Here is a 25,261-nt window from a genome sequence, read left to right on the forward strand (position 1 = left end):
TTTGCTACCATCTAGCATCCTTTCCCCTCTCTTTGTGTTCTTGGCTGGGCTGGTCATCCCATGGGTAAGGAGTGGTGTGGGGGAAATGACCATGGGCTAAAGGAAAGCTGGGCTTGCATTGACGGCTTGTATGAAGAAGACTAAAATGAGGAAATTCCTACAAAGGTGCTTGAAATCGGACCATATTTAGTCATAGGCAAAGCCTTCTTAAAGTGTTTTCGTGCATGTGAGGTGCCCTGCATTGCTTTCTTGCCTGCAAAGTGCAAGATGTCATATGAACATCATTACATCAAAGTTAAGCCAAAAGTGCTCGGCTATAAATTTCAAATTGTACAAAATCGTACCAAAAGCAAGTATAAAATTTTATTGAAATGCAGCAGTGTAAACCTCTTTAAGTTTTTCCTCTCGCATCTGAGGAGAGGGAGAAGGCTCTAGTCCGTGGGATGGCTGACGTCGATCTTTTCTTTCTCGGCACAGGGCGCACTGGCTTGGAATACTGGGGAATTTTATCTGTGCTATTCTGACTTACACAATACAGAGGCTGATTTAATTTGACAGCAAAGTAACACCAAGCCCCCAAAATAAAATTACTGAGATGTAAAACAGCGTCAAAACTCCAATTAGTTTTGTATCCTTGAGGCTTCTGGAGGAAATCTAAAAGGCTCCCGTCACAAGGCGCAGGCATCAATTGAAGCTGCACAGATTACTAAAATGTAACCCTCTAATTGAAATTGCTCAGAGCACAATATGACAAAGAGAATCTGAGGAAAATAAGTGAATTTTTCCCCCTCAGAAAAATGACTCATTACAGAGAGACAGTTCTGTTGACTTTTTAACACAGAGTTCCTTTGAGAGAGCTAGAAAAATCAACAGTCTTGGGGTCTTACAGTAAAGGCACCAGGGACAAGAGCAGGGTGAGCTTCTGTTGCTTGACCATAAATGAGCATCGACCATTTGTGCAACATGGAAAAGTATCTGTACCTCGCCAGACCATAGGCATGTTGAAGTATATGTACAACTTCCAAACCAGTATTGGAATGAATCTACAAGTATCTGGATGGTAATTCACAGCCCTATCTTCTTTTGCAAGCTCTCCGCATTACCCAGGGATGCTTGCTGCCTCATAGCAGACTCTCAACTTCCTAATGGAGAACTTGGCTGTCCGGACTCTGTGAAACCCTCTGACCACCAGACCTCAAAGACCAGAAGGCCCACAGAGGATGGTGGCCATTCTAAGGGAGTGAGGAAAAAGTGAGCAGACTTGCAGGCTGGCTCTGAGGCCGAAGCTACGAGTCAAGGCCTAGACCCTGTGCACATGAGCCACTCTAGGCTGTACCTACCTGCCCCAGAACAATGGCGTGGCTCAACTGGGGTCTGGTCTTAGTTGGAGTTGGCTTGAGAGGAACCCCAAATGGCTTTCCTGGCTATAGGGTTTGTTTGTTTGTTTGTTTTTGTTTTTAATAAAGTCTGGTACTTCTGGTCAAATGGATCGCGTTTACTAGTAAATGCTATCTAGTCCTGGGCTTAGATGCCATCTTTCTTTGGAAGTGTCATATCTCTATGACAAGTCGGCCTTCATCATCACTGCTGGTGTCACTGAGCTCTACCCGAGTCTGCTTCCTCATTCCTTCCAAACTCCTCTTCCTGACGGATCGAGAAGGTGCTTCGGGAAATTCTGAGGGCTGCCCCAGGCTAGGAGAAGCCTCACTACCCCTCAGCGAGATTAATCCTGGTGGTTGACATTTCCCACTGCCCAGACCGAGAGCAGGGCAGGGGATGGCCGTGTCCCCACCCCTGTACTGAGCACTGGAAGGAAAAGCTGTCTGGTGTCTCCCTTCCTCTTGTGGTGAACTAGCTGAACTTGGTCCTGAAGCTGGTATTTCAAGATGTGTCTTTCTAGGTGAGCCCAGCAGAGCTAACCCCACAGCCTTTTGTCCAGATAAAGGCGTTTCTGTCAAGGATGTCAGTGCTGTGGCCTCTGCCGCCACTCGTCCATCCGGGGAGCTCTGTGGCTGAGCCTCTTCTACAGCTTGGTGGTGGGCTTGCACATCTGTACCCTGAACTCCCAGAGGAATACAAGCAGCGGCCACAGAGGTAGCAATAGCTTGGTAGGGAGCAGTGCCTTTGCACTCACTGGAAGAAGACGCTTGAGCATCTGAGGAAATGCATGGTCTGGGATCTATGGCGTCGTGGTCCTGGGATGGCAGCAGCACAAAGTCAAGACCTTTATCCTGGAGCAAAGCCTCAGCCTTCCCCAGCGTTGAGCCAGTGGGCGGTTGCACAGATAATCCTGAAGCATCAGCTACATCCAAATGAGAACAGTCACCATGCTCACCAGTAGATAGAGAAGTATCCTGCCACAAAGTACAGAGGAAAAGAAACAGGGAGGGGAGAAAGGTTAACTGGTATAAAGAAAACTGTGGTCAGAACTGTGATCTTCAATGAAAACAAGGTCTTGAGATCCCAATGATTCTTAACCCAGAGTGAACTTCAATGGGGTGCCATCAATAAATTTCTATGAATAACTAATTGGTACATTAACTTGAGTGAAGCACCTCATGGGTACACAATAGGTTGCTGAGCATGCTATGTGTTTTGATCTGACTTTGTTAGAAATAAACACCTCCATTATCCAACCCATCCAAAGCTTTCTATTCTCAGTTACTTCTGTTCAAAAAACAAGGATATAATTATACAGCGCTGTGCATTGAGGTGTCTACTAGATTCACATTTTTCAAAGAATGGTCTAAACAGGTGTTTTCGTGGTTTTTAATACATGACCTCACACACCTGGGAGTGATTTCACGTCAAGCGTATAGCTATAGATTTCCAATAAGCCATCAGAAATCATCCCAACAGTTTCACAGCCAAAGTTGCCTAGTTTTTCAAGGCAAAATATTTCAGGTTGGTTTTTTTTTTTTTTACCTAGTGGATTTTTTCAATGCCAGGAAGCACTAGTAGGTGATCCTACAGACTTTGGCCTAGGAACAGTGACAACAGGAAAAGGAAACACAAATCTAGACACTGGACAGGGAGAGGCAGCTCACCGCCTCTAATCCCCACCTGTCCCCTTACTCTGTCCATTTCCCGGGAGGGCCTTGAGCTTTCACTAGGAGTGAAGGTTTCTGGGCACAATCCACAGTCCTCTTCCTTCCTCTCTTCATTCCCATGACCAAGGGACAGTTGTGCATCAGATGGGTCTCCTCGCAGACTGACACCTGGAAGAGGGGACACATTTGTGGACATCTGGGATGATTAAAAGCACCAAGAATAAGTCGCCGGAGGTTGTGTCTTCATGACCACTCCACGTTCTCTTACAATAGTTCTTACATTGTATAGAGGAAATCCATTTACCTCCAACCTTGTCCTTGATGCCTACTAAGGAAAGAAATGGCAAAAACCATTCCCCCAAATAGAACAGTCCATAAATTACCTATATTGTAAGTAACCTGCCAGGTGGCATTTATTTTAGGAAGGTCATTTTCTTGGTCTATGTTAATTCTACATAGTTTAAATTTTCCCCCTGTAGATGGTGTCATAGTCTCCATTGGAGCTCTAGGCAGCAAGGAAAGAGGCTGGCATTTGTGATGGTATTTGTTTTTGTTTTTGTTTTTGTTTGTTTTTTGTTTTTTGCTGTGGTGGCCATCACTTGGCAGGGATAAGGGAATTTAGAGTTAAGAGGAGATCTTGACTACATCCACAAATAGCCACCTTTGCCTTCCTTTCTTCCCTCCCGTATTCTCCTCTTGATTTCCTTACAGGGACACAGGAAACAGATCAAAAGGACCCCAGCATCACAGAAAGGGTAGATTTTATCACAAGCCAAACTATGACAAACATTCTAGACAGTCTGTGTCAATGAACAAAGCATCAAATCTACTCATAAATTTGCTCTATTTTAAAATTAACATTACTCATACACACAGTTTGGAAAAGTCAACCCTTTCCATTTATTAAGAAGTCCAGGGGCTGGGAAGGTGGTTCAGTGGTGGAGTGCTTGCCTTGCATGCATGAGACACCACATAAGCAAAAAGAAAAAAGCTGGAAGTGGCGCTGTGGCTCAAGTGGTAGAGCACTAGCCTTGAGCTGAAGAGCTGAGGGACAGTGTCCAGGCCCAAAGTTCAGGCCCCACGACTAAACAAAAAAAAAAACAAAAGAAGAAGTCCAGCCACGCTGCCCACCAGCCTTTCCCACTTTGGATTCAGTTGGTATTTACCTCCTTCCTACTAGAGTATGTATAATACTGCTTGTCCGTTTGGTTTCAGTCCTGGGCCTTGACTCTGGATTCTAACAGAGGCCAAGGCTCATAGCTCTTCCCCCACTGCCTTCCTTGCTGACTGTCACTCACCCACATGCAACAGTCTTGTGACCCTGACACCATGCCTTGTTTAGGTGACTATTCAAAGTTCACTTTATCTTAGGAACACACCTCTCACCAGTAGGCCATGAGTGTGCTAGGGGTACATTGCCTTTCTTGCCAAATTGTTTTCCTGGGAGTCATATTTTTTTTTCTTTTACTTAGCTTTCTACAGACATTAGTAAAATTGTTCCTCAACATCCTCTCCAATTGTCTAAAATTTCACTTCATTTCCTTAGAAATATCTCTCTTGAGAGTCTAAAACTCTCATGGTTTAAGCATGTAATAATTTGTGTGTGTTATTTTTCCTGCTTTAACAGGAGGGGAGACCCCTCAGAAAATGTGGTTTCAGAAATGAGACCATCCAATGAGGAGGACAGTCCAGAAAACATGCTCCAGCTGAAAGAATTGTGACAGCAGAGACCCAGAGGCTGGAGGGAGCTTTAGGAGCTAAGAAACTAGAGCAAGGCCAGCATGGAGGAGCGTCGGTTGTAAGCAAAGGGGTGAGGGGAAAATTAAGGCAGCAGAAATCATGAGGCGGGGGCTCTTTCCACATGGATCTTGGAAGAAACAGGACTGGAGTTAAGAGCTGAATTCTGCCATGCACTTCTTGGAGAGAAGGCATAGTTTTCAACAGAGTCTATATCGTTAAGGCTACTTCCTGGAGAATGACTTGGACAGAACGGGCAGTGGAGGGGAGAATGCCAGTTACAGGTTCACTACAACATCTATTATAAATTCTCTACACCATCAGTCACAGGCTCACTTCACCATCAGTCACAAGCTCTCTACACCATCAGTCACAGGTTCACTATACCATCAGTCACAGACTCACTACACCATCAGTCACAGACTCACTACACCATCAGTCACAGGCTGACTACACCATCAGTCACAGGTTCTCTACACCATCAGTCACAAGCTCTCTACACCATCAGTCACAGGTTCTCTACACCATCAGGTTCTCTACACCATCAGTCACAGATTCTCTACACCATCAGTCACAGGCTGACTACACCATCAATCACAGGCTGACTACATCATCAGTCACAGGTTCTCTACACCATCAGGTTCTCTACACCATCAGGTTCTCTATACCATCAGTCACAGGCTGACAAAAGGATCAGTCACAGGTTCTCTACACCATGGGTCACAGGCTCTCTACACCATCAGTCACAGGCTGACTACACCATCAGTCACAGGTTCTCTACACCATCAGTCACAGGTTCTCTACACCATCAGTCACAGGCTGACTACACCATCAGTCACAGGTTCTCTACACCATCAGTCACAGGCTGACTACACCATCAGTCACAGACTCACTACACCATCAGTCACAGGCTGACTACACCATCAGTCACAGGCTGACTACACCATCAGTCACAGGTTCACTACACCATCAGTCACAGGCTCTCTACACCATCAGTCACAGGCTGACTACACCATCAGTCACAGGCTGACTACACCATCAGTCACAGGTTCTCTACACCATCAGGTTCTCTATACCATCAGTTACAGGCTGACAAAAGGATCAGTCACAGGCTCTCTACACCATGCGTCACAGGCTCACTATACCATCAGTCACAGGTTCTCTACACCATGGGTCACAGGCTGGCTATACCATCAGTCACAGGCTGACTACACCATCAGTAACAGGATCTCTACACCATGGGTCACAGGCTGGCTACACCATCAGTCACAGGCTGACTACACCATCAGTCACAGGTTCTCTACACCATCAGTCACAGGCTGACTACACCATCAGTTACAGGCTGACTACACCATCAGTCCCAGATTCTCTACACCATCGGTCACAGGCTCTCTACACCATCAGTCACAGGTTCTCTACACCATCAGTCACAGGCTGACTATACCATCAGTCACAGTCTGACTATACCATCAGTCACAGGTTCTCTACACCATGGGTCACAGGTTCTCTACACCATCAATCACAGGCTCACTACACCATCAGTCACAGGTTCTCTACACCATCAATCACAGGCTGACTACACCATCAGTCACAGGTTCTCTACACCATCAATCACAGGCTGACTACACCATCAGTCACAGGGTGACTACACCATCAGACACAGGTTCTCTACACCATCAGTCACAGGCTGACTACACCATCAGTCACAGGCTGACTACACCATCAGTCACAGGCTCTCTACACCATCAGTCACAGGCTGACTACACCATCAGTCACAGGTTCTCTACACCATCAGTCACAGGCTGACTACACCATCAGTCACAGGTTCTCTACACCATCAGTCACAGGCTGACTACACCATCAGTCACAGGTTCTCTACACCATCAGTCACAGGCTGACTACACCATCAGTCACAGGTTCTCTCCACCATCAGTCACAGGCTGACTATACCATCAGTCACAGAGTCTATACCATCAATTACACAAGCACTACACCAAAACAACCCTACTGGAAGCCAGCTATAACTTCACCAGGGCAATAGAAGTAGAAATGGAGAAAGTGGGTGGAATCAGATAAACTTTTCACCCATGAAAAATTATCAGGAAATAACCAAGATGGTAACTTTCTGTGCCCTGTTCATTCACCAAGCACAGTGCTCATTCTAAGCAAATTAAGTTCTGCCCCATGGTGACAAAAACAGCCAGGCAATTCATTCAATTCAATGAAGAAGGAAACCCAATTAGTATAGAGAAAATAATCAGATTGGCCAAATGTCTTCCCAACAGGTTGCTTTTGTTTTTGAGCTTAAGCGGAAAGGTCATGTGCACATTTGACCACTCACTTGTGGCTCATCCAATAGAGAAGATGGAGCGAAGCCATTGATTCAATTTGCTTTCCACCCTACAGTCTACAGAGAAAAGTGAGTTATCTCTAATAATTGTGAAAAATGCCCAAATAACGCCACTGAAGTGTGTGAAGCTAATTTGAATTATTGAAGCAGGATGCTAGCTTGCTTTGAAATGAATGGCCCTTTTCAAAAAGTTCAGGCATGCCCTGGTCAGATTTTGAAGCACAGAATGTGACCCTGCTCTGGCTTCAGCAACCCTCCCTACATTCAGAAATCACAGATTCCACAGTCTCCATGCAATCTTCGGAGGTCCCACTGCTCTTATACAATTACAGGAATCTTAATAGAGATGCCATCTCTCATCACGGCTCTCAGCCGTGCTCTTCTTTTCCTGATTAAAGGCTGCGTTTTTAATAATTCCTCTCAGAAATAATTGCCATTCCACGATGGGTGGAAGAGACTGTTAAATGGTGGCGGCAATTGTAAATGCCACCCTCTTGAAAAGGCTATAAGAAACTGGGAAATAATTCAAAAGAAAATGATGTGAAGAAACAAGAGGGGCCAGCAGAACTCTAGACATTTTTAATGCCAAACCTGCTTCCGGCTGTCTAATTTCTAGGCCTTATTAAAATGCTAATAAATGTATTACTCAACTATCATTATCTGAAAAATGTAAGCCATTTGAGACAGTTCTTTCTCCAAATACAACCCTAAACTCCATTAACATGAAGTCCACAGATACTGAAATATAAGTTTGAAAAGTGAGTCTCTACTAGCCTTCCCAGCAAGCCCCAAAATGAGCAAGGAAGAGGGAGTTTTCTCATAGACTAGTAACTGACTTGAGATTAAATTATTCAAAAGTATTCCTGGCACTAAAGAATGCTCAAGGAGCTGGTAATAAACATTTGTAATTGCTTTTTTAAAAAAGGCAAGCAGATCTTTAGATGATCCTTGTATGGACAGTTATTAGCCTATTAATTCATATATTTACTGAGTTTGGTTGATTTGGATTTTTTTTTGGTCCGGTCGTGGGGCCTGAACTCTGGGCCTTGGGCGCTGTCCCTCAGCTCTTCAGCTCAAGGCTAGTGCTCTGCCACTTGAGCCACAGCGCCACTTCCAGCTTTTTTTTTCTTTTTGCTTATGTGGTGCTGAGGAATCGAACCCAGGGCCTCATGCATGCAAAGCAAGCGCTCTACCACTTAGCCACCTTCCCAGCCCTGGATTTTTTAAGTCTATATTTTTAAGCCCATTCTTAAGCCTGTATTATTGAATCTGAGTTAATTGAAAGTTGAGCACCAGAGCTGCACTAAGCCAGATGCTGGTGGCCCATACTTGTTATCAATCCCCAGAGCCAGCACAGAAAGGAAAAGAAGGAAGGAAGGAAGGAAGGAAGGAAGGAAGGAAGGAAGGAAGGAAGGAAGGAAGGAAGGGACTGAGGGAGGGAGGGAGGGAAGGAGGGAGGGAGGGAGGGAGATAAGGAGGGAGGGAGATGATAAGGAGGGAGGGAGAGAGGGGAAAGAGGGAGAGAAGGAGGGGAAGAAGGAAGGAAAGGGGAGGCAGGAAGGAAGGAAGGAAGGAAGGAAGGAAGGAAGGAAGGAAGGAAGGAAGGAAGGAAGGAAGGAAGGAAGGGCAAAACAAGGCAAGGCAAGGCAAGACAAGAGATCTGAGCTAAATGCAGGGATTTTCTTATTGGTAAAAATGGCCAACGTGACGTTCTAGAAGTTACTGTCTAGGTCAGATAATGGCACAAAAAACTCGCTAAGAAAATGTAGTGAACCATGAAGGAGACGCATGAAGATGCTCAGAGACAGAAAGAGAGAGAGTCCTGACCTAACCTCACTCTCTACAGAGAAGAGTTTAAACCACCCTGCCCGGGCCATCCCTGGGCCTTTCTATCCATCCTAAATGAGAATCACCCATTCTTCTATCTACCCAACCAGTTTTCTTCAGGTCTTTATTATATACCTAACGTTAGCGGTTCTCCAACAGGAATTGTATTAGGTGATACAGTCTTGGTACCATTTTTTTTCCCTTTAGAAAAATCCATATGGCTGCAGAGGGTAACAGGGAGAGAGTGGGGGTGTCGGGTTTCAGTGCTGGTCAGGAAAGAACCAGAAGTTATGGGTGGTGAAATTTAGACTTTAGTTCCACACAAGCCTGGAAGGACCCAAAAAGCCTATTTGTTAAGGAGAGCCTGGGCTGTTTTTGAGCTAACCTGGTGAAATCTTGCAAAAGTTCGCCTCTAAGTAATCATAAAGAAATCTGTTCTTTCTACTACCACTTTTCTTAGTGTCTCTCATTTCCTTTCTATTTCTTTGATGGAAGGCAAGCAGGTCCAGCCCCTGCCCTCCAGATGTTCTTTACCTAAACTATATTTAAGGCAAAATGATGTTTAAAATCTTGCTTTAAGTGAAAAAAAAATTTATCCTATCCAGACAACAAGAGCATGCCCTTAAAATAGAGTCCAAATAGGATTCTGAAATTGCAGAAGGCTAAGAGAAGATGGTAATAAAAAAAATGCCATTTGAAGTATGAGATGCCAAGGCTGAACGTAGACAACCTACTTTATGTATCCTAATTTTCAAAGTTTCTGGTGGCTGAGGAAAATTGCCTATGTAGGTCTCTTCCCAGGAGGTAATCAATATACCTGGAAGAGTTTCCCATCGTTCCTCAAGATTTACATCCTGGAATGGAGGAGAGATTATTCTGTTTCAGCAATTTTGGAGCGTGGTAACTTAACTACTAGCTTTAGGGAAAGAAATAATACTTCTCCATTAATTCTAATGAGAAAAGCAGCAGTGAGGTCATTGCAGAGAGGAGGAAGTCAGACTCCTGCGTGGCTCTCACATCCCACACCCCTTCAGAGCAGCCTGACAAAGCAGAAAATGGGGAGCACAGGCCCAGAGGTAAACCAGCTGTTCCAGGTCGGCAAGAACAAACAAAAGACCCCACTGAAGAAAAGGCACATGGGACAAAAGCCATGTCGACCGTTGTGCCAGGGCCTGGTTCCAGCCCTCTGTCTCCAGTACTTGGAAAATTGTGTCTTTTATGTGTGTGTAATTAGGTAAAGCTTTTACCTTAGAACCACCTATAATCACACTTCGCCCGCATCCTTGTTCTCAGATGGAAGGGCCGCTGTTTTGATCACTTTAGCTTCCCAGATATTTTCGGCTCAGTAAATGGGGCTGGTTTGAAATGTTTCAGTGACTTAAAGCCTGGTCAGGTACAGAATTCAGAATGTTCCCTCATTGGGTGCAATAATAACAACAGGAACGTTTATCTCAGAATTTACTGAGGAAATGTGTTTGCTGTATTTGTTAAAACAACCACCACCACAGAGGTTCTCCACCAGAAGTGGTGAAGCTTCTGGGGGTCCTGATAGAAGCACAGGGGTAGGGGGCAGCCTGTAGGCTGAGAGAATGTTCTTCGCTTCCTAGGATGCTGGTGAGCCCCTCCAGACCATTGAAGAAGTAGCCAGCCTCAGTGTCCCCAATGCCATGGCTGAGAGACCTAGCTCTCGCTGGGTCTCTAACGCACCCGAGGGAGACTGTCAGGGAGAGCAGACCCAACCCAGGCCAGGCCTTTATCTCCATTACAGACAGCACTCGGCCTTTTCTCAAGGGTGTGGGGAGGGGTATGCTTTCAACAGTGAAAACTAATTTTTAAGACAGCGTACTGGACTCAGCCAACGTTTCTAGGGGCTGAAGGTGGCCACGGCAGACCAGTGGGCCACCCCTGGGACATTGAGGAAAATTCAAGGGCGCTCACCAATGGTGGCAATATTTCACTCTGGCTTTGCTGCTTTTCCTGAGGCAAAGTTCCCTTCTTAAAAACAAACCGCCAACCACAATAACAACAAAGCACTCTTTAACAATGTTGATGGGAGAGTGGATTTGTCTCTGAAAACTTATTTAGCAGTGTCTAATGAAAGGGGAATTTTATAAAGTGAAGAGTCACGGATGAAGCCCTCACTCTTGGGAAACAGAGGCAGCAGCCCTGCAACCACAGCAATAGGAACACAGCAGGAGTCCACCTGAGTGTCCACGGACAGAGAGGTTGAGCAAGCAGATGACATGCATACTCGTGGTGGGGTTGGGTGTCTCTACTGAGAGCTATCTGTCTATCTATCTGTCTATCTATCTATCTATCTGTCTGTCTGTCTGTCTGTCTGTCTGTCTGTCTGTCTATCATCTATCTATCTGTCATCTATCTACACACCTCCTGTGGGGAGGAAAGTGGGAGTGTGCCTAGAATTTTGTACAAGATGTATTAAGGGGCAAAGAATTACTGATTTCTACTTGTTGTATAATCCTTGTATATTAAAACCAGCAAAACAAAAAAGGTCCACATTTGTATGCACCTGGGAAAGGTATAGAAGGATGCACTCTTAACCTCTGGGTGGAGGAGCCTGGCTTTCCCTGGACATATGGATGCCACTGCCTTCGTTACAACATACATGGAATTGCTTTTTCAGTTGCAAGGGAAAATAAAAGGCAAATGGTGATGATGTTGGGTCTAAAATTCAGACTGCAACGATATCCCCAGAACCCCAGTTGCCTAAGGCCTAGAGGCCTAGTCCGGCCCCTACCCTATGTCAGAACAAGCTTCTGATAGACAGGGGCAAATCTTTACCTGCCTGTACCTGGAGATTTTAGTTTCTCAAGCACAGCAAACTTGAGGAGTCCATGGTGAGAGGAGAAAGCTATGTTTTTCCATCTCTCACCCAACCTCAAGTATTTTGTACTACCATTGTAGGGTTTTTTTTTATTTTTTGGAACTTTGTCCCTTCTGAGTAATCATCTGAATCTCTTTTATTCAGAAACCACTTTTCTCGATGGTTCTCCTTTCTGTTCTCTTTCTTTGATGAAAGGCAATCAGTTTGAGAACACTTCACTTACCATTTTCTCCCCGCCCCCTACAATTTTTTTTCAGTAGTGGAAAAGTATGCTTAAAATCTTTTGGCAAGTCAGAACTTCAATCATGCCCAGACAATAAGAGAAAGCTCTAAAATAAAGACAGGGCAAATGGTGGAGAAGAAAGGAGACTAAATGAAGGGAAAAAATGCTAATATTATTTGAATTCTTTAGTACCAAAATTAAATCAAGAAAATCTACTTTATGGATCATTAATTTCAAACTTTCTTAACTCTAAATGAAAACTGTAGAGAGAAAAGTTCAGGCTTTGGAATATAATTGATGTGTTTAAGCAATTGGCTCATCCTTCTGAAGATTTACGTTCTAGAAGGAGGTGTTACCCTGTTTCAGCAATTCTGTAAGCAATATTACTGAACTAATGGCTTTACAAAAAGAATATCTTCCCATTAATTCTGACAGGAAAAATAATGGGACTGAGCCATTAGCTCTAGTCAGAGAAATGGAGAGGCAGCCCTGGAGTTCCAGCTGCCATTTTGTTTCTCCTTGGCAAAATATATGGAGGTGATTTGTGACAGAGAATGGGACACCAGAAATGCATGGGGACACCATGTTGCCACAGACCTGTCTTCCTACAGCACAATAACCCAGTGAAAAGGATAAAAAGAAGGAGAAGTTCTCCTCTAGTTGATTTCAGAGAATGGCACACCATCCTCACGAACCACTCAGCTCTGCAACCTCTGACACACAATCAAGTAAACTTCTCACCTCCAATAGTACCTGTCAGAGCAGTGCCTTTGGCTTCTCACTATTTTTTTTAATCAAAGAAAGACAGCTGCTGCGTAACTTTGGCCTCAGGAATTTCCCCTAAACTATGATAGTCAGGGAAGAGGTAGGAGGAATCCAGTTCAAATGCTTTAGTCACTTAAAAGCTTATCTATGTATGGAATTCAAAAGGAGAGATTCCATGGGAAAGAAAGCACGTGAGGCAAGCAAAAAGAACAGCAGAACTTCCTGCTCCACCCTGACCCCACCGCCCCTCTCCTGGAATTAAACAGGGGTTTACTGCTAATAATTTAAGGAGCGCATTTCTACAGAGTTGATGTAGTGTACTCTTAGCTGAAGGGAAGAAAATTAGGATGTAATTATATGATCATCAGTATTGTGGTAAATGCCACAAGGAAATGGGCCGTGAATCACACAAGGACACCTGATCTAGCTGGAGTGTCCAGAGTGGACAGCCAGAGAAATGGCTGGATGTCACCTCTCAGGACCGTGTTGAGAGGACCAACATGGCCACCCAGCTGGCCCCAGGTACTAGACAGATGTGTTTGCAGGGGCAGAAAATTTTCTTTAAAAAATCTATATTTATCAAAATGGCTATATAGCGGGATATTTCTCTCCTGATATGATTTTTTTTGCAGGTTTGTTTCTTTGAAGTAATCATACATTTTATTTCAGAAACATTTCTCTTGGTGGAACTCAGTTCTTTTTCTATTTCTTTGATGCAAGGCAATCAATTTAAGATTTCTCTTTTGGAGACTTCTTTTTTGTTTTATCTTGTCCTGAAAGATGTGTCAAGTCATGTTCAAAATCAATCCTTAAATTCAAGTTTATACCCAGACCATGACCTGGAGCTGAAATTAACGGAGTAAGAGAAGAGATATAAAGAGAAAAACAAATACAGTTATTGAAAATGTCATTTGAAATCTCCAATGCCAAGATGAAAATCAAGAATACCCAGTCTTTGAGTCATTATTTCCATACTTCTCATTAGCAAATGAGTCTGTAAACGACAGTCCATTTTTCGAAATATAATTGAGGTTTGGGAGAGCTCATTTTTCTTCCATACTTGCATCCTGAAAAAGGAGAAATTGATCCATTTCAATGATAATGCCTCAGGAGAAAGATCCTCCGCCCCGCCCTTCAGTTCCTCATTACTTCTGAGAAAGGGGAAAAGGGCTTTTGTCAAACTAGCAATGGAGACATGAAAGATAATATCAGAGTTGACCTCATCCATTCTGATTTTTTCCCAGGCACCTTAAGAGGAAAATAACACCACCAACAACAAATAGTTCAGGCCTAGCTTTGTGCAAAGATAATGTGGAGAGAGGCTCAAGGTCTTCAAACAAATCAAAATTTCAGGCTATCCAACTTCAGTGGACAAGAACACCAGAGAAGAGGCAGGCACAGGGCAGCCAGCCTGCCACGTTGAACTCCGCTATTCCATTTTGGTTTTCATTCTCACTCTAGAGCTCCACTTTGATCATGTTCTTTATTTTCCATGTCTTAGGGGAAAGGCCAGGGTTTAGAAGGCTGAAAACTGCTGTCCACTGAGCTATTTCTTCCATATGACGAACCGATCTGAAGCCTCATCCAGAAACAGAATGTAATGGCATCTTGAAAACACTATTCAACAGCAGACGGACCAAGAGAAGGGGGCGGGGCATGAATAAGTAAAAGTTACCCAACACACTCTTTTAAAATGTTCACCCCCAAACTTACTGGACATTGAATGCAGCCCGGCTTCCTCTCTAGGTGTGATTGTGTTCATCATGAAAGACGCTCTCTTGAGTGGACGGTACGGTCCGGGTGACTGGAATGGTTTTGCTTTGGCTTTGTCCTTTCTCAGGCCGTCCGATGGGAAAGAAAGAGCTCTTGGGAATCTCAGAAGCTACGACAAGCAACTTCGAGTGCGTTTTTTCTCAGCAAAAGCCTCTACGTAGTTTCTGTGCATTCCAGTACGAAATAATAAAGGGGGGGGCGGCCATGAATTCTTTCAGACCAACGTGGAGAAAGAAATATCAAGAGTCGGGCTTAGCCCTTCTATGAAAGGATTCCGGGAACTTGAACTGCCAGGGCCCACATAGCGTGGGAGCTGAGAGGAGCACGAAGGGGAAAGAGTCAAGGGAGGGGGACGTGGACCAGAGTTGCACAGAAGTCTCTCAAGTCACTCCTTTGTGCGCACAGTCTTTTATGGCATGAAGCTGGAATCAGAGTGCTTTCTCCCTTCAGAAACTCTGCCAGACTCAGAGCAGCCTCCATGGCTCTCCTTAAGTGGAAATCAGTCAAGCTAATATTCACCAGAAACTCAAAAGCTCCACAGCTCTCATGGACCCAAAAAGTAGAGGGAGGACTACTCACACCATACGCAAGGAAGAGAAATGATTGAAAAGAAAGAACAGAAGTGGGCCCTGGTGACTCACCCCTGTCATCTTAGCAAGTGAGAGGCTGACATGGGAAAGACTGTGGTGTGAGGCCTGGGGGAAGGGGGACTTGTGAGGCCCCTCGAGCAGTAGCTGGGTGTGACGGTGCACACCTGTCATCCTAGTTATATAGGAAAAGTGTGGTGACGTGTGCCTACCATGGGTGTGAGACTCCCACCTCAAAAACCACCAGTGACAAAAGGGTTCCATGGTAGAATGCCTGTCTAGTGTGTAAGACATCTTTACTTCAAAACTCGCTGTGGAAAATCAAACAGGAAGAAGGAAAAAAATAAAACTCTAGAGATCAACTTCGATCAGAAACTGATTTCTAGACTTCTTTCCCTTTCTTTCTTTTCCTTTTTATTTTTAAGAACAGCAATTGCCAGCTGAGAACCACCCAGAAAACCCACCTTGAGGCATGTAAAAAAATTCCTCCTGTCTTTACTGAGGATTTCCACTCTCCCACCCACAAAAGGAATCTGCTTTGCAATTCTTAGGCAATGAAGAAGACAAAGATGAAGATGCAGGGGAAAGAAGGGGAAGGCGAAGGCGAAGGCAGTGGAGGAGGAGGAGGAGGAGGAGGAAGAAAAGAAGAAGGAAGAAGGAAGAAGAAGAAGAAGAAGAAGAAGAAGAAGAAGAAGAAGAAGAAGAAGAAGAAGAAGAAGAAGAAGAAGAAGAAGAAGAAGAAGAAGAAGGAGAACGAGGAGAAGGAGAAGGAGGAGAAGGAGAAGGAGAAGGAGAAGGAGAAGGAGAAGGAGGAGAAGGAGAAGGAGAAGAAGGAGAAGAAGGAGAAGAAGAAGAAGAAGAAGAAGAAGAAGAAGGAGAAGGAGAAGGAGAAGGAGAAGGAGAAGGAGAAGGAGAAGGAGAAGGAGAAGGAGAAGGAGAAGGAGAAGGAGAAGGAGAAGGAGAAGACATAATCCAGGAGGTGGCGGAAAATAGAAGGCTGCCTTTAACTCTTGTCTGCAAAAGAACGTAAACAACAGCATGCACCCAGAAAATTCTGCCTCAGGAAGAATGTGAGGTAGAGGAATCTCTCCTCAGCTCCCGAGTTCTGCACGGATGATATACAGATGCTCTGGGGTTGTACAAAGAACAGAAGAGCAAATATGCATGCATGTGCAATGCACACACACATACTTCCTAGAAGTAATGGGAGACAATCTAGAAACTCTCAGGCAACTTCCAGACTCTTCTCCTGGGCAGGGTGGGTGTGAGCACCCTGGGTATGGTCTAGGAACAGCAACTGGGCAGATGTGCTTTCTTTCCTGAGATCTCACACGGCCAGCTCAAAACACTTACAGAAAGGCAAGACTGAGCCAAGTCTGTCCAGGGAAGAGCTACAATACAGAGGCCATGGGACTGGAGAGCCCAACCGGAAGCCATTGTCACTGCAAGTTTGTTTATCGAATCATCCTGGCTTATCTTTCCAAATATGTTATTAGTAAACGCAAATCAGAAAGTGGCATCACACCACGGCTTTGGAACAGAGTCATTTACTCCACCGCAATGGAGGCCAGGAGGAAAATAACAAGCAAATCACAAGGGTATCTGTGGAAGAACGCAGGCGTGGAGGATGGGCTCAGGTTGGTTCACTCATTTCTGGCCACTCATGAAAATCGCTAAGGTTGAGGTGAAGGGTGGGGAGGGATGTGCAAAGGAAATCAGACCCCAAAACATTCCAGGATACCAGGGAGAGGGGTAAGAACCACAGTGCCCATGTGCTTGCACCCCACCAAAGTCCTCCAAACTCTCTATGCAAAAGCAACCTTCAAAACTTCTCATTTGAGCAATGATTTGTCTGCCTTCCCTCCCGTACCCCCCTGTCCCCCACCCCGCTGGAAACAAGGCCGTCCACTTTCCCCGTAGCCCCTTCCCCACCCGGCGTTCCCATGAGTGACTGTCTAGCAGGCTTCATTATCATGAAAGTTCTCTCCAGGGAAAGAGATCCCAGACTAATAAATACAAGGGGAAGAGGAGGCAGGCAGGGAGATCAGATCGCATACGGTAGAGCAGACGTTAGAAATGTACCCTGTATATAAGACCATGCTGGCTGATGGCAGCCTCCACAGTGTTTTTTGAAGCCAGAGGTGGGGCTTCGATGCTCTGCTCCTCACCAGTTTCAAAGAGAAAGAAAATTAACTCTTTGCCTTCCCTGTGGTCGCTTTGAAAGGAAGGAATCGTGACTGTGGCTTTCCACCGCTGGCAGCCCAATGGGGAAGACCTTGGGCGCTCCTCCTACCTTACCATCCTGAGTAGCAAATGCCGTTCCTGAACTCAGCGCCTCCAGTGGCAAGAAGAGAGAGAATCGACTACGCTTCAGGGGGGCCTGAAGGTCAGAAGGACATGCGTGGGAACCCATTTCTAGAAGCAATCTAGAGCCCAGAAATCAACCCAACCGGAAGCAGGGCCACCAGCAGATGACAAAGGCATGGACAGAAAGCCCTACACTGGCCAGGATGAAGGAGCGACATCGGACTTGAATGTTCAAGTTTGGAGGCACCCGGGGAGAAGCTGCTGGAAAGAATGGCTGCCCTGGCTGCTCTGTGATACCTTCGAGAAGGGTTCCCAGGGTTCCCGAAAGGCACACTGTGCTGTGGAGAGTGAAACGAGCCATGCTCAGAAGGACAAGGGCTGCATGTTTTCCTTCCAGGACTAAAATAATGATCACAATGAAAGAATCCATGATTGTAAAAGGGGACTGTTCCACGGGGGACAGTGGGAGGGGAGGGGAAGAGGGAAGAATGGTGAGGAGTGGATATGACAGAAGTATGTTGTACAGATGAATAAAGATGGCCTTGGGAAAGCCACTAGAACAGTTACAAAGGTGGAGGAAGAGAGACAGGAAAGAGCAACAGCCAGTGTGAATGTGACCAAAGAACGTCATAGACTTGTATAAATGTCACAACGAAACTCCTTTGTAAAATAGATAGACAGACAGACAGACAGACAGAACATCATACGCTTGTATAAATGTCACAATGAAACTCCTTTGTATAATAGACAGACGACAGACAGATAGATAGATAGAGGCATACATGAATACATATATATATAAACAGAAAATAGATTAGGTAGATGGCTAGATACATGGGTGGATGCATAGGTAGGAAGATATATATATATATATATATATAGAGAGAGAGAGAGAGAGAGAGAGAGTCTGGTTCAACTGAATTCCAGGTCATACTGAATCGTTTTAACAGAAATACGTGATTTTCTCTGCTAAGCCACACTATGTCCCACTAGAGGGTAAGGGGGCAGGCTGGTCTGCAGTTTGCCAACGTGGGCTGGGTCACCAAGGGTTATTGGCCCAGGACTGTGTTGATTTGTCATCGATAGATGCATCTTCCCAGGAGGGGACCCCACACACACTCTCGGGACGGAGAGACCCTGATGTCTTTCAGAATGACATCCAGACTCTGAGAGATCAGGAACCCTCACCGCAAAAACAGGATGCTGGCTCACACTGAGGACAGCGCTCTGCGGCCCTCTTGTCCTTTCTCGGGTTTTTTTAAGACCCCCTTGAAAAACAGCCTTCAAAAGAAGTCTATGATGAAGGATCATTAGCCCATCTGATCTCAAAAAAAAAAGAAAGAAAGAACTTGTTCCATTCTCTCCATTATCAAGAATCCATTTGCTTCCCCGAATGGCTTGCTCACCACCAGGAACGACTATTAAGTATAGTTCATTATTTTGAAGGTTCTTTCTGGGTGAGAAACCCAAGCTGGCCTTAATAAATGGGAGAGCGGGGGGACGGGAGGCGCAGGAGCGGGCTCTGCAGATAATAACCTTTAAAAGGGGCATTATGTAGAAATCCGTCCCGGAGCTGAGCAGGGTGGCTGCACTCAATGACTGCAGGTTCGGGAACATTTTCTAGATGAGGAGTTTGTTATGCTGCTGCCTTCTCCCTCAAGATCTTCCAAATGGAGGGGGAAAAAAGAAAAGAAAGAAAACCTTTTCTTCTCTGTAGCAAGGAAGGGAACAAAAGGAGACCAACTTGGGCTTTTATCATCCTGCTTATCAATGGCATATGCTTCAGATGAAGAGCAGCTCTGGGCTTTTTTTCCCCTACCAGAAAGCTCTTCGGCTATCAGTGAAGGGCAAAGGGCTGGTAGGAAACAAACCTCCATGTGGAGCGGAGGGCTTGGCCCTGTCTGGGAGAGAACTCCTTGAAATCACAAATCAAGAGCCTACAGCACTCATCGCTCCTCTGTCTTGCCGGAGGAGAGAGAAAAATACCCAGGAGAGGGACAATGTGGAGCGGTGGCCCCCAAGGCCGCGCTAGAGGCAGACCAGCTCTTGATGGGGGGCACATTGTGTGGTTGCTTCTAGGCACTAAGGGATAAATCTAAACCACAAGCACCATGGGGTGGGTGGGTGGGTGTGGGGGCCTTGGAGAAGCCCCGAGGAAGGCTGGTTTTACAAGGACATCCGACAGACCCAGGAGGCTGCAATCTGTAGGTGGAAGGCTGGAGACTGACAGATGGCCAGGGGTCCTATATACGTCCTGTCAGTGGGAGCCATTTTTAACCTCCCTGTGCGAAAACAACCTTCAAAAATCCTATCTTAAAAAAATTATTAGTCTATTTATTTCAGAAATATTTCTCCCCTACCTACCAAGCCCCGAGATTATCCATCTTCCTGCCAGGCACATGGAGAGCTTTGCACTTGCCAGGAAGGACCCCGATGTGGATGCCATGATTTCAATGGTTCTGTGAGGGTGAGGATGTGACACTTGCTAATAAATCCCAGGACAGGGAGGAGAGTCGGTGAAATAAGAGCATAAATAATAAAATCTATAATAGGGGTTCTGTGCAGGTGGGGTCCCTGTGTGATGGTGGTCACTGATATCGTCATCATCATCTTCTCTTCCTCCCCCTCCTCCTCTTCCTCATTCTCCTCCTCCTCCTCTTCCTCCTTCTCCTCCTCTTCCTCCTCCTCCTCCTCTTCCTTCTCCTCCTCCTCTTCCTACTTCTCCTCCTCTTCCTACTTCTCCTCCTCTTCCTCATTCTCCTCCTTTTTCCTCATTCCCTTCCCCTTCTCCTTCTCCTTCTCCTACCCCTTCTCCTCCTCCCTCTTCTTTTTAATAGGTAACGTCTCTCCTCTGACTATAGGATCAGGGAATATTTTCTCAGCAAGGACTCTGATTCTAATCAAATATTTTCACAGACAATATCACTAATTTATTGTTCTAATAACGGCTTGGTTTGGGTCGAGGCTGGGGGGAACGTGGCCTCACATCCCAGCTCAACAAAGGTCCGTGTTGATTTCACCTCAGAAATACCAATTAGACTGTGCATCGCTGGAACATGAGTGGGGTGAGGAGGGGACTCCCAGGGGACAGTGGGAAGAGTGGAGAGACAAGGCTGGCGGTGGAGAATTTGTCTGGAGGAGGAAACAGAATGGCTGAGGGTGAGTGGCCCGACCCTAGAGAGAGAAGCCTTGATCCATGTGACGTGAGCCAGAAGATTAAGGACAACATGAAAAGCAGTGGCATCCTGATAGCATGGAACCCAGACCACCACGCTAGGAGCAGCTCCTCCGTGGTGCCCTTCGCCCCCAAGTCCCATCTAACTGTGAGAACAACTTTGACAGCTCCTCCAGGACACCTGCCTCCTCGCATCCATTGTTAGAAAGAGGATGTGCTGAGAAGCAGTAACACAGGAGAGGGCTGAGCACAGGACACCTGACACCACAGCCGTGCAGCGTTTGGGGTGGGCTCTGGGACCAGAGGTGAACAGATCACCTGCTGTGCCCCAACCACCTTGCCAATGTAAGATGTTCACAGCGGGGGAAATGGGTGCAGAACCTGTGGGAAATCCATGCTAGCTTTTCTACAAACCCAACACTTCTAAAACTAAAAGTTCATTTAGAAACAAGAGCCAGCCCAATACCCAGTGTGTTCTTAGCAGGGCTGAGCAAACTCCTTGCTCTTGTGGGAGGAGCTGGGGGTTGGATTGGAGAGTCTCACAACCTTGGCTGAATTTAAGAAACTTGTAGACGCTCACAAGTTCTCCTGTTCCTCTAGGACTTGGACAATACAGATCTGGGAAGGTTATTCCTTCCTAGCTAGGCTGCTTTCTTATTTCCAACCACCTTCTTTACGGTGGTCTGAAAGTGAGGGCCTTGGTGTCAGCCGGGCAGTGCCCACGGCTCTCCCGGTGTCCAGTACAGGACATCTGTTGTCTATTGGGAAGAAATTCCAACAGCAACCAACAAAACAACTGGGAAAGGACAGAGAGAACAGGAGAAGAGGTGCGGCCAGGCTGGTTCCCATAACCCGACCGCAGGGTCACTGCGCCCCTGCAGTGGACTCCCCCCCAAAAGGAACCCAAATGCCCACAGTAGAAAAGCTACACACAATGGGGGCAGGCAGGAAGAACTCAGGGGCGGGGGGTAGGGGGGATGGTGGTCCAGCCTTCTCTTTTATTCTTTTTTGGAAGGTGGGATGAGGCAGTGGGGGCACACACACACACACACACACACACACACACACACACACACGCACCCTAGATTAACTCATCTGCAATGGACACAGGACGAACACAGGGGTCAGCTCTGCCCCTCAGGATGTTTGGCAAAGGCTTAAGAGGATCTGGGTTCTCTTTGTGACTCTTGTATAAAGTATTTGGGACGAAGCAGAGATGTGAATTCAGTCTGATAAACAAAACTTTGTGGGCTGGGAAGGTGGCTCAAGTGGTAGAGCGCTAGCCTTGAGCTGAAGAGCTGAGGGACAGCGCCCAGGCCCAGAGTTCAGGCCCCACGACCAGACCCAAAAAAAAAACCCAAAACTTTGTGTGACCACAGTGTCCCCGGAGGGACTGTGCTTGGTCAAGGTCGTGGGATGGAAAGACACACAGGCGGTCAAGGTCGCGGGGATGGAAGGACACACAGGCGGTCAAGGTCGCGGGATGGAAGGACACACAGGCGGTCATTTGTATATCCATGGCTAGTTCCTGAGAGATGATTTTTATGTGTGGTGTTTGTACTGGGGGTTTTTTGTCCAGTGGAGGAAATGGAGCCAGCCGAGCCCCCCAGAATTCTGGCCAGACCCCCCACGACCTCGCAACTCGACCAGCCAGCACTCGGAACAGAGGCTGGGAGGAGGGCCGGGCCAAAATGGCAGCACCGGAAGGCACGAGCCTGTGCTGGCCAGGAGCATCCTGTCTCATGCCTGACGTGGGAGGAAAGAGGGGACCAGTCCTACACCTCTGGGTTGTCAAGACAACGGCCCGGCCCCCTCCTCTGAGCAGCGGCGGCTAACGGCTGCAAGTCCAGCCTCCGCCACCTTCCTGCCATGAGTTAGGAGCGGTCACTCCCTCTCTGTGCCCCATGGCCTGGCCTCCATCTTCCTGACAGGGAGGCCGAACGGAGGAAGACAGCTGCTACCCTCAGCCCTGAGCTCGAGCTTGAGATGCAGGACAGAGCGTGTACAGACACACACACACCCCTAGGATTCCTTCCTCTACACCTCCCTCCCGCCCTTCAGCAGCAAGCTGAGGGATGGGTCTCCATTCCTACACCCTTGGACATGCTCTGGACGGGACGGCTGCTCATCAGCCACCTACTTGACGCCCGGAACGCAAAGCTGGGCTCTCCAACTCCAAAACTGACCCTCCACGCTGCGGTTCTACTTCACTCTGCAGCACCTCAATGCCGTCCCTGCGTGGCCGCCACTTTAGACCCTGGGGGCTCTGGGGGAGCCACACAGGGGCCTCAGGGACGAGGCGGAGCCCAAGGGGCAAGCCATGGAGGCCGAGGTACAGAGAACCTCCTTTCCTCGTGAATTCGCAGGGGCTCCGCCCTCCCCACCGAGTGTAATCATATTTAAAAACTCCATTTCATGCCAATTTGCATTCATCAAGAGTTTTTTTTCCCTTCCTCCTACTTTGAAGCGGGTGGTTTGCGTTCAAGGCTACACAGGAATTCTGAAGGTGACTGACCGTGTAAAGGAAGGCTTGGAAGAGAAGCCGGCCTGTGTCCAGAAGTTCCGCTCTGTTCCACCCGCCCCGGGAGCAGTGGGACCGGAGTTCCACCCCACCTGCGGCTGAATGGGCCCACCTGTCCCTGACCTTCACCTTGGATGCTGCGGTGTAAAGCCATGTCTTGAGACATACACACACACACACATGCACACACGCATGCGCACACACACATGCACACACGCATGCGCACACACACATGCACACACACGCACGCACATGCATGCACACACCAGTGGCTGTAGCTGTTCTGGAATGGAGTCATAGGTAGGTAGAGGAATGAGATGCAGTCGTGCGTGGTGTGGGCTTCACGCCTTGCTCTGTGTTTCTTCCCGGCCCTCCCGTGGCTTACCATATAATCTGAGATTTCTTCGGTGGGCGATGGCGACTGTGGGGAAATGACAGGGAGACCCGGCCACTGCAGCTGCAGCCCTGGGCCTGCAGGCTCAGGGAGGCCTCGCTCCCGGCAGGGTAGGCCTGGGGTGGGCCACAGGGGGCGGGGACAGAGGCTAGGGGTAGAGAGACTTCAGAGAGGAACAGGGGGTCGGGGGTCTCACCTTGGGAAGCCCCTGAAGACATCCTTTTCACTAACTAGAATTTCCAACTTCTGTCTCCCCCCCCGCCGCTTCACTTGACATTTTATGGTGCTGGGGGGTGGGGGTACAGTAATGAACGGGATTTTTCTACCGCTTGGAGAGACACGCGGTCTACGCAGGCATCACAGAAGCTTCAGAGACCGAGATTCACTTTCCTAAGGAAGAGGATTTGGGGTGTTTGGAGGCTTTTTTGTTTTTGTTTTGTTTCATTTCATAGGCAGTCCGAGAGCTGCCCACTTCTGACCCTTGTTCCAAACAGGAAGCCACTTTCCAGCAGGGTGCATTGCTGCTCCAAGAACACCTGCATTTCCCAGCATGCCCTGCACCCAGCACAGCCAGGTAAACCACACTCTGGTTAAAGCCATATGAAAGAAAGAAGTATCATTTATAAGGCATGCCCTTCAAGAGAAAGTGAGGACCCTCTCCTCCCTCTCTTTTTTCTCTTTTCTGTAGGCTGGAATGCAGATCCAATGGCAGGAGCTGAAGCAGCCCTTCTAGACTATTAAATAGGAAAAGCTAATGGTGAAGAAAGCAGAGGACTGAGACAGGAAAAGGAAGGTCCCCAGAGCACCATGGAGCTGCTGTAGGAGACCTTGGCTATTTACACCCAATGGCTACTTGTGAGAGAAACTTTTTGTGCCTGTGTGTGTGTGTGTGTGTGTGTGTGTGTGTGTGTGTGTGTGGTGTGTGTGTGCTGGTACTGGGGCATGAACTCCAGGCCTCATACTCTCACTAGCTTGGCTTTTTTGCTCAAAGACGCCACTCTACCAACTGAGCCATCCCCTGCTTCTGGAATGTTGTTGGTTAATTAGAGGAAAGAATCTCATTTACTTTTCCTTGTCTGGTCTGGCCTCCAACCACGATTCTCAGATCTCAGCTTCCTGAGTAGCTAGGATTCCAGGAGTGAGCCACCTCTGCCCAGCTTATATATGTATCTGTATCAAACCATTGTTATTCTCAATCTTTATGAGAGAAGACCAGAGCTCATCTTGTCTAATACCATGGGGAATGTAAAATATCAGTGAGAATGAAAACACTTAGCCTGTCTCCTAAACACTCTACAACCTTGGAAAATGTTTGATATCTGCTAATCCCCCAACTTCTGAACTTTCACCATTTCATCATATCTGCCAGTTATCTGGACAGGGGACTCAACCAACAACAACCTGCTAACCAAATTTTACTCCCCCACCCATGCTTGTTAATAAAGTTTCAATGGCACATGGCCATTTACATATTAGATACCTTCTCCCAGCAGGGCCAGTGTTGAGTAGACACAAAAAGTTGGCATGGTTAGCAAAGTGAAAACCTGCTACCTGGCCTTTACAAAAGGAAGGAAGGAAGGAAGGAAGGAAGAGAGGGAGGGAGGGAGGGAAAAGAGAAAAGGAGAAGAGAAGAGAAGGGAAGAAAAGAGAAGAGAAAGAGGAGGGAGGGAGGGAGGGAGGGAGGAAGGAAGGAAGGAAGGAAGAGAG

General features: G+C 46.8%; 1 protein-coding gene across 3 annotated transcripts in view; it reads right to left on the bottom strand.

Moving 5' to 3' along the window:
- Window positions 1–341: 341 nt before the first annotated feature.
- Window positions 342–25,261, bottom strand: part of Znf831 (zinc finger protein 831) — an 80,849-nt gene continuing 55,929 nt past the window's right edge. The window contains exons 5-6 of one of the 3 annotated variants that reach the window (XM_013024362.1): window positions 3,076–3,218; window positions 342–2,354 (exon numbers count right to left, since the gene is read on the bottom strand). In XM_013024362.1, coding sequence (XP_012879816.1) covers window positions 1,551–2,354; window positions 3,076–3,218 — 947 coding nt within the window. In that variant the 3' untranslated portion in view covers window positions 342–1,550. Of the gene's footprint in view, window positions 2,355–3,063; window positions 3,219–13,745; window positions 13,865–25,261 lie in introns of those variants that run through there. The other 2 variants (XM_013024361.1, XM_013024363.1) reach the window with 2 other exon arrangements.

Source organism: Dipodomys ordii, unplaced genomic scaffold (assembly GCF_000151885.1).
Source record: "Dipodomys ordii isolate 6190 unplaced genomic scaffold, Dord_2.0 Scaffold75, whole genome shotgun sequence".
Classification (NCBI taxonomy): Eukaryota; Metazoa; Chordata; class Mammalia; order Rodentia; family Heteromyidae; genus Dipodomys; species Dipodomys ordii.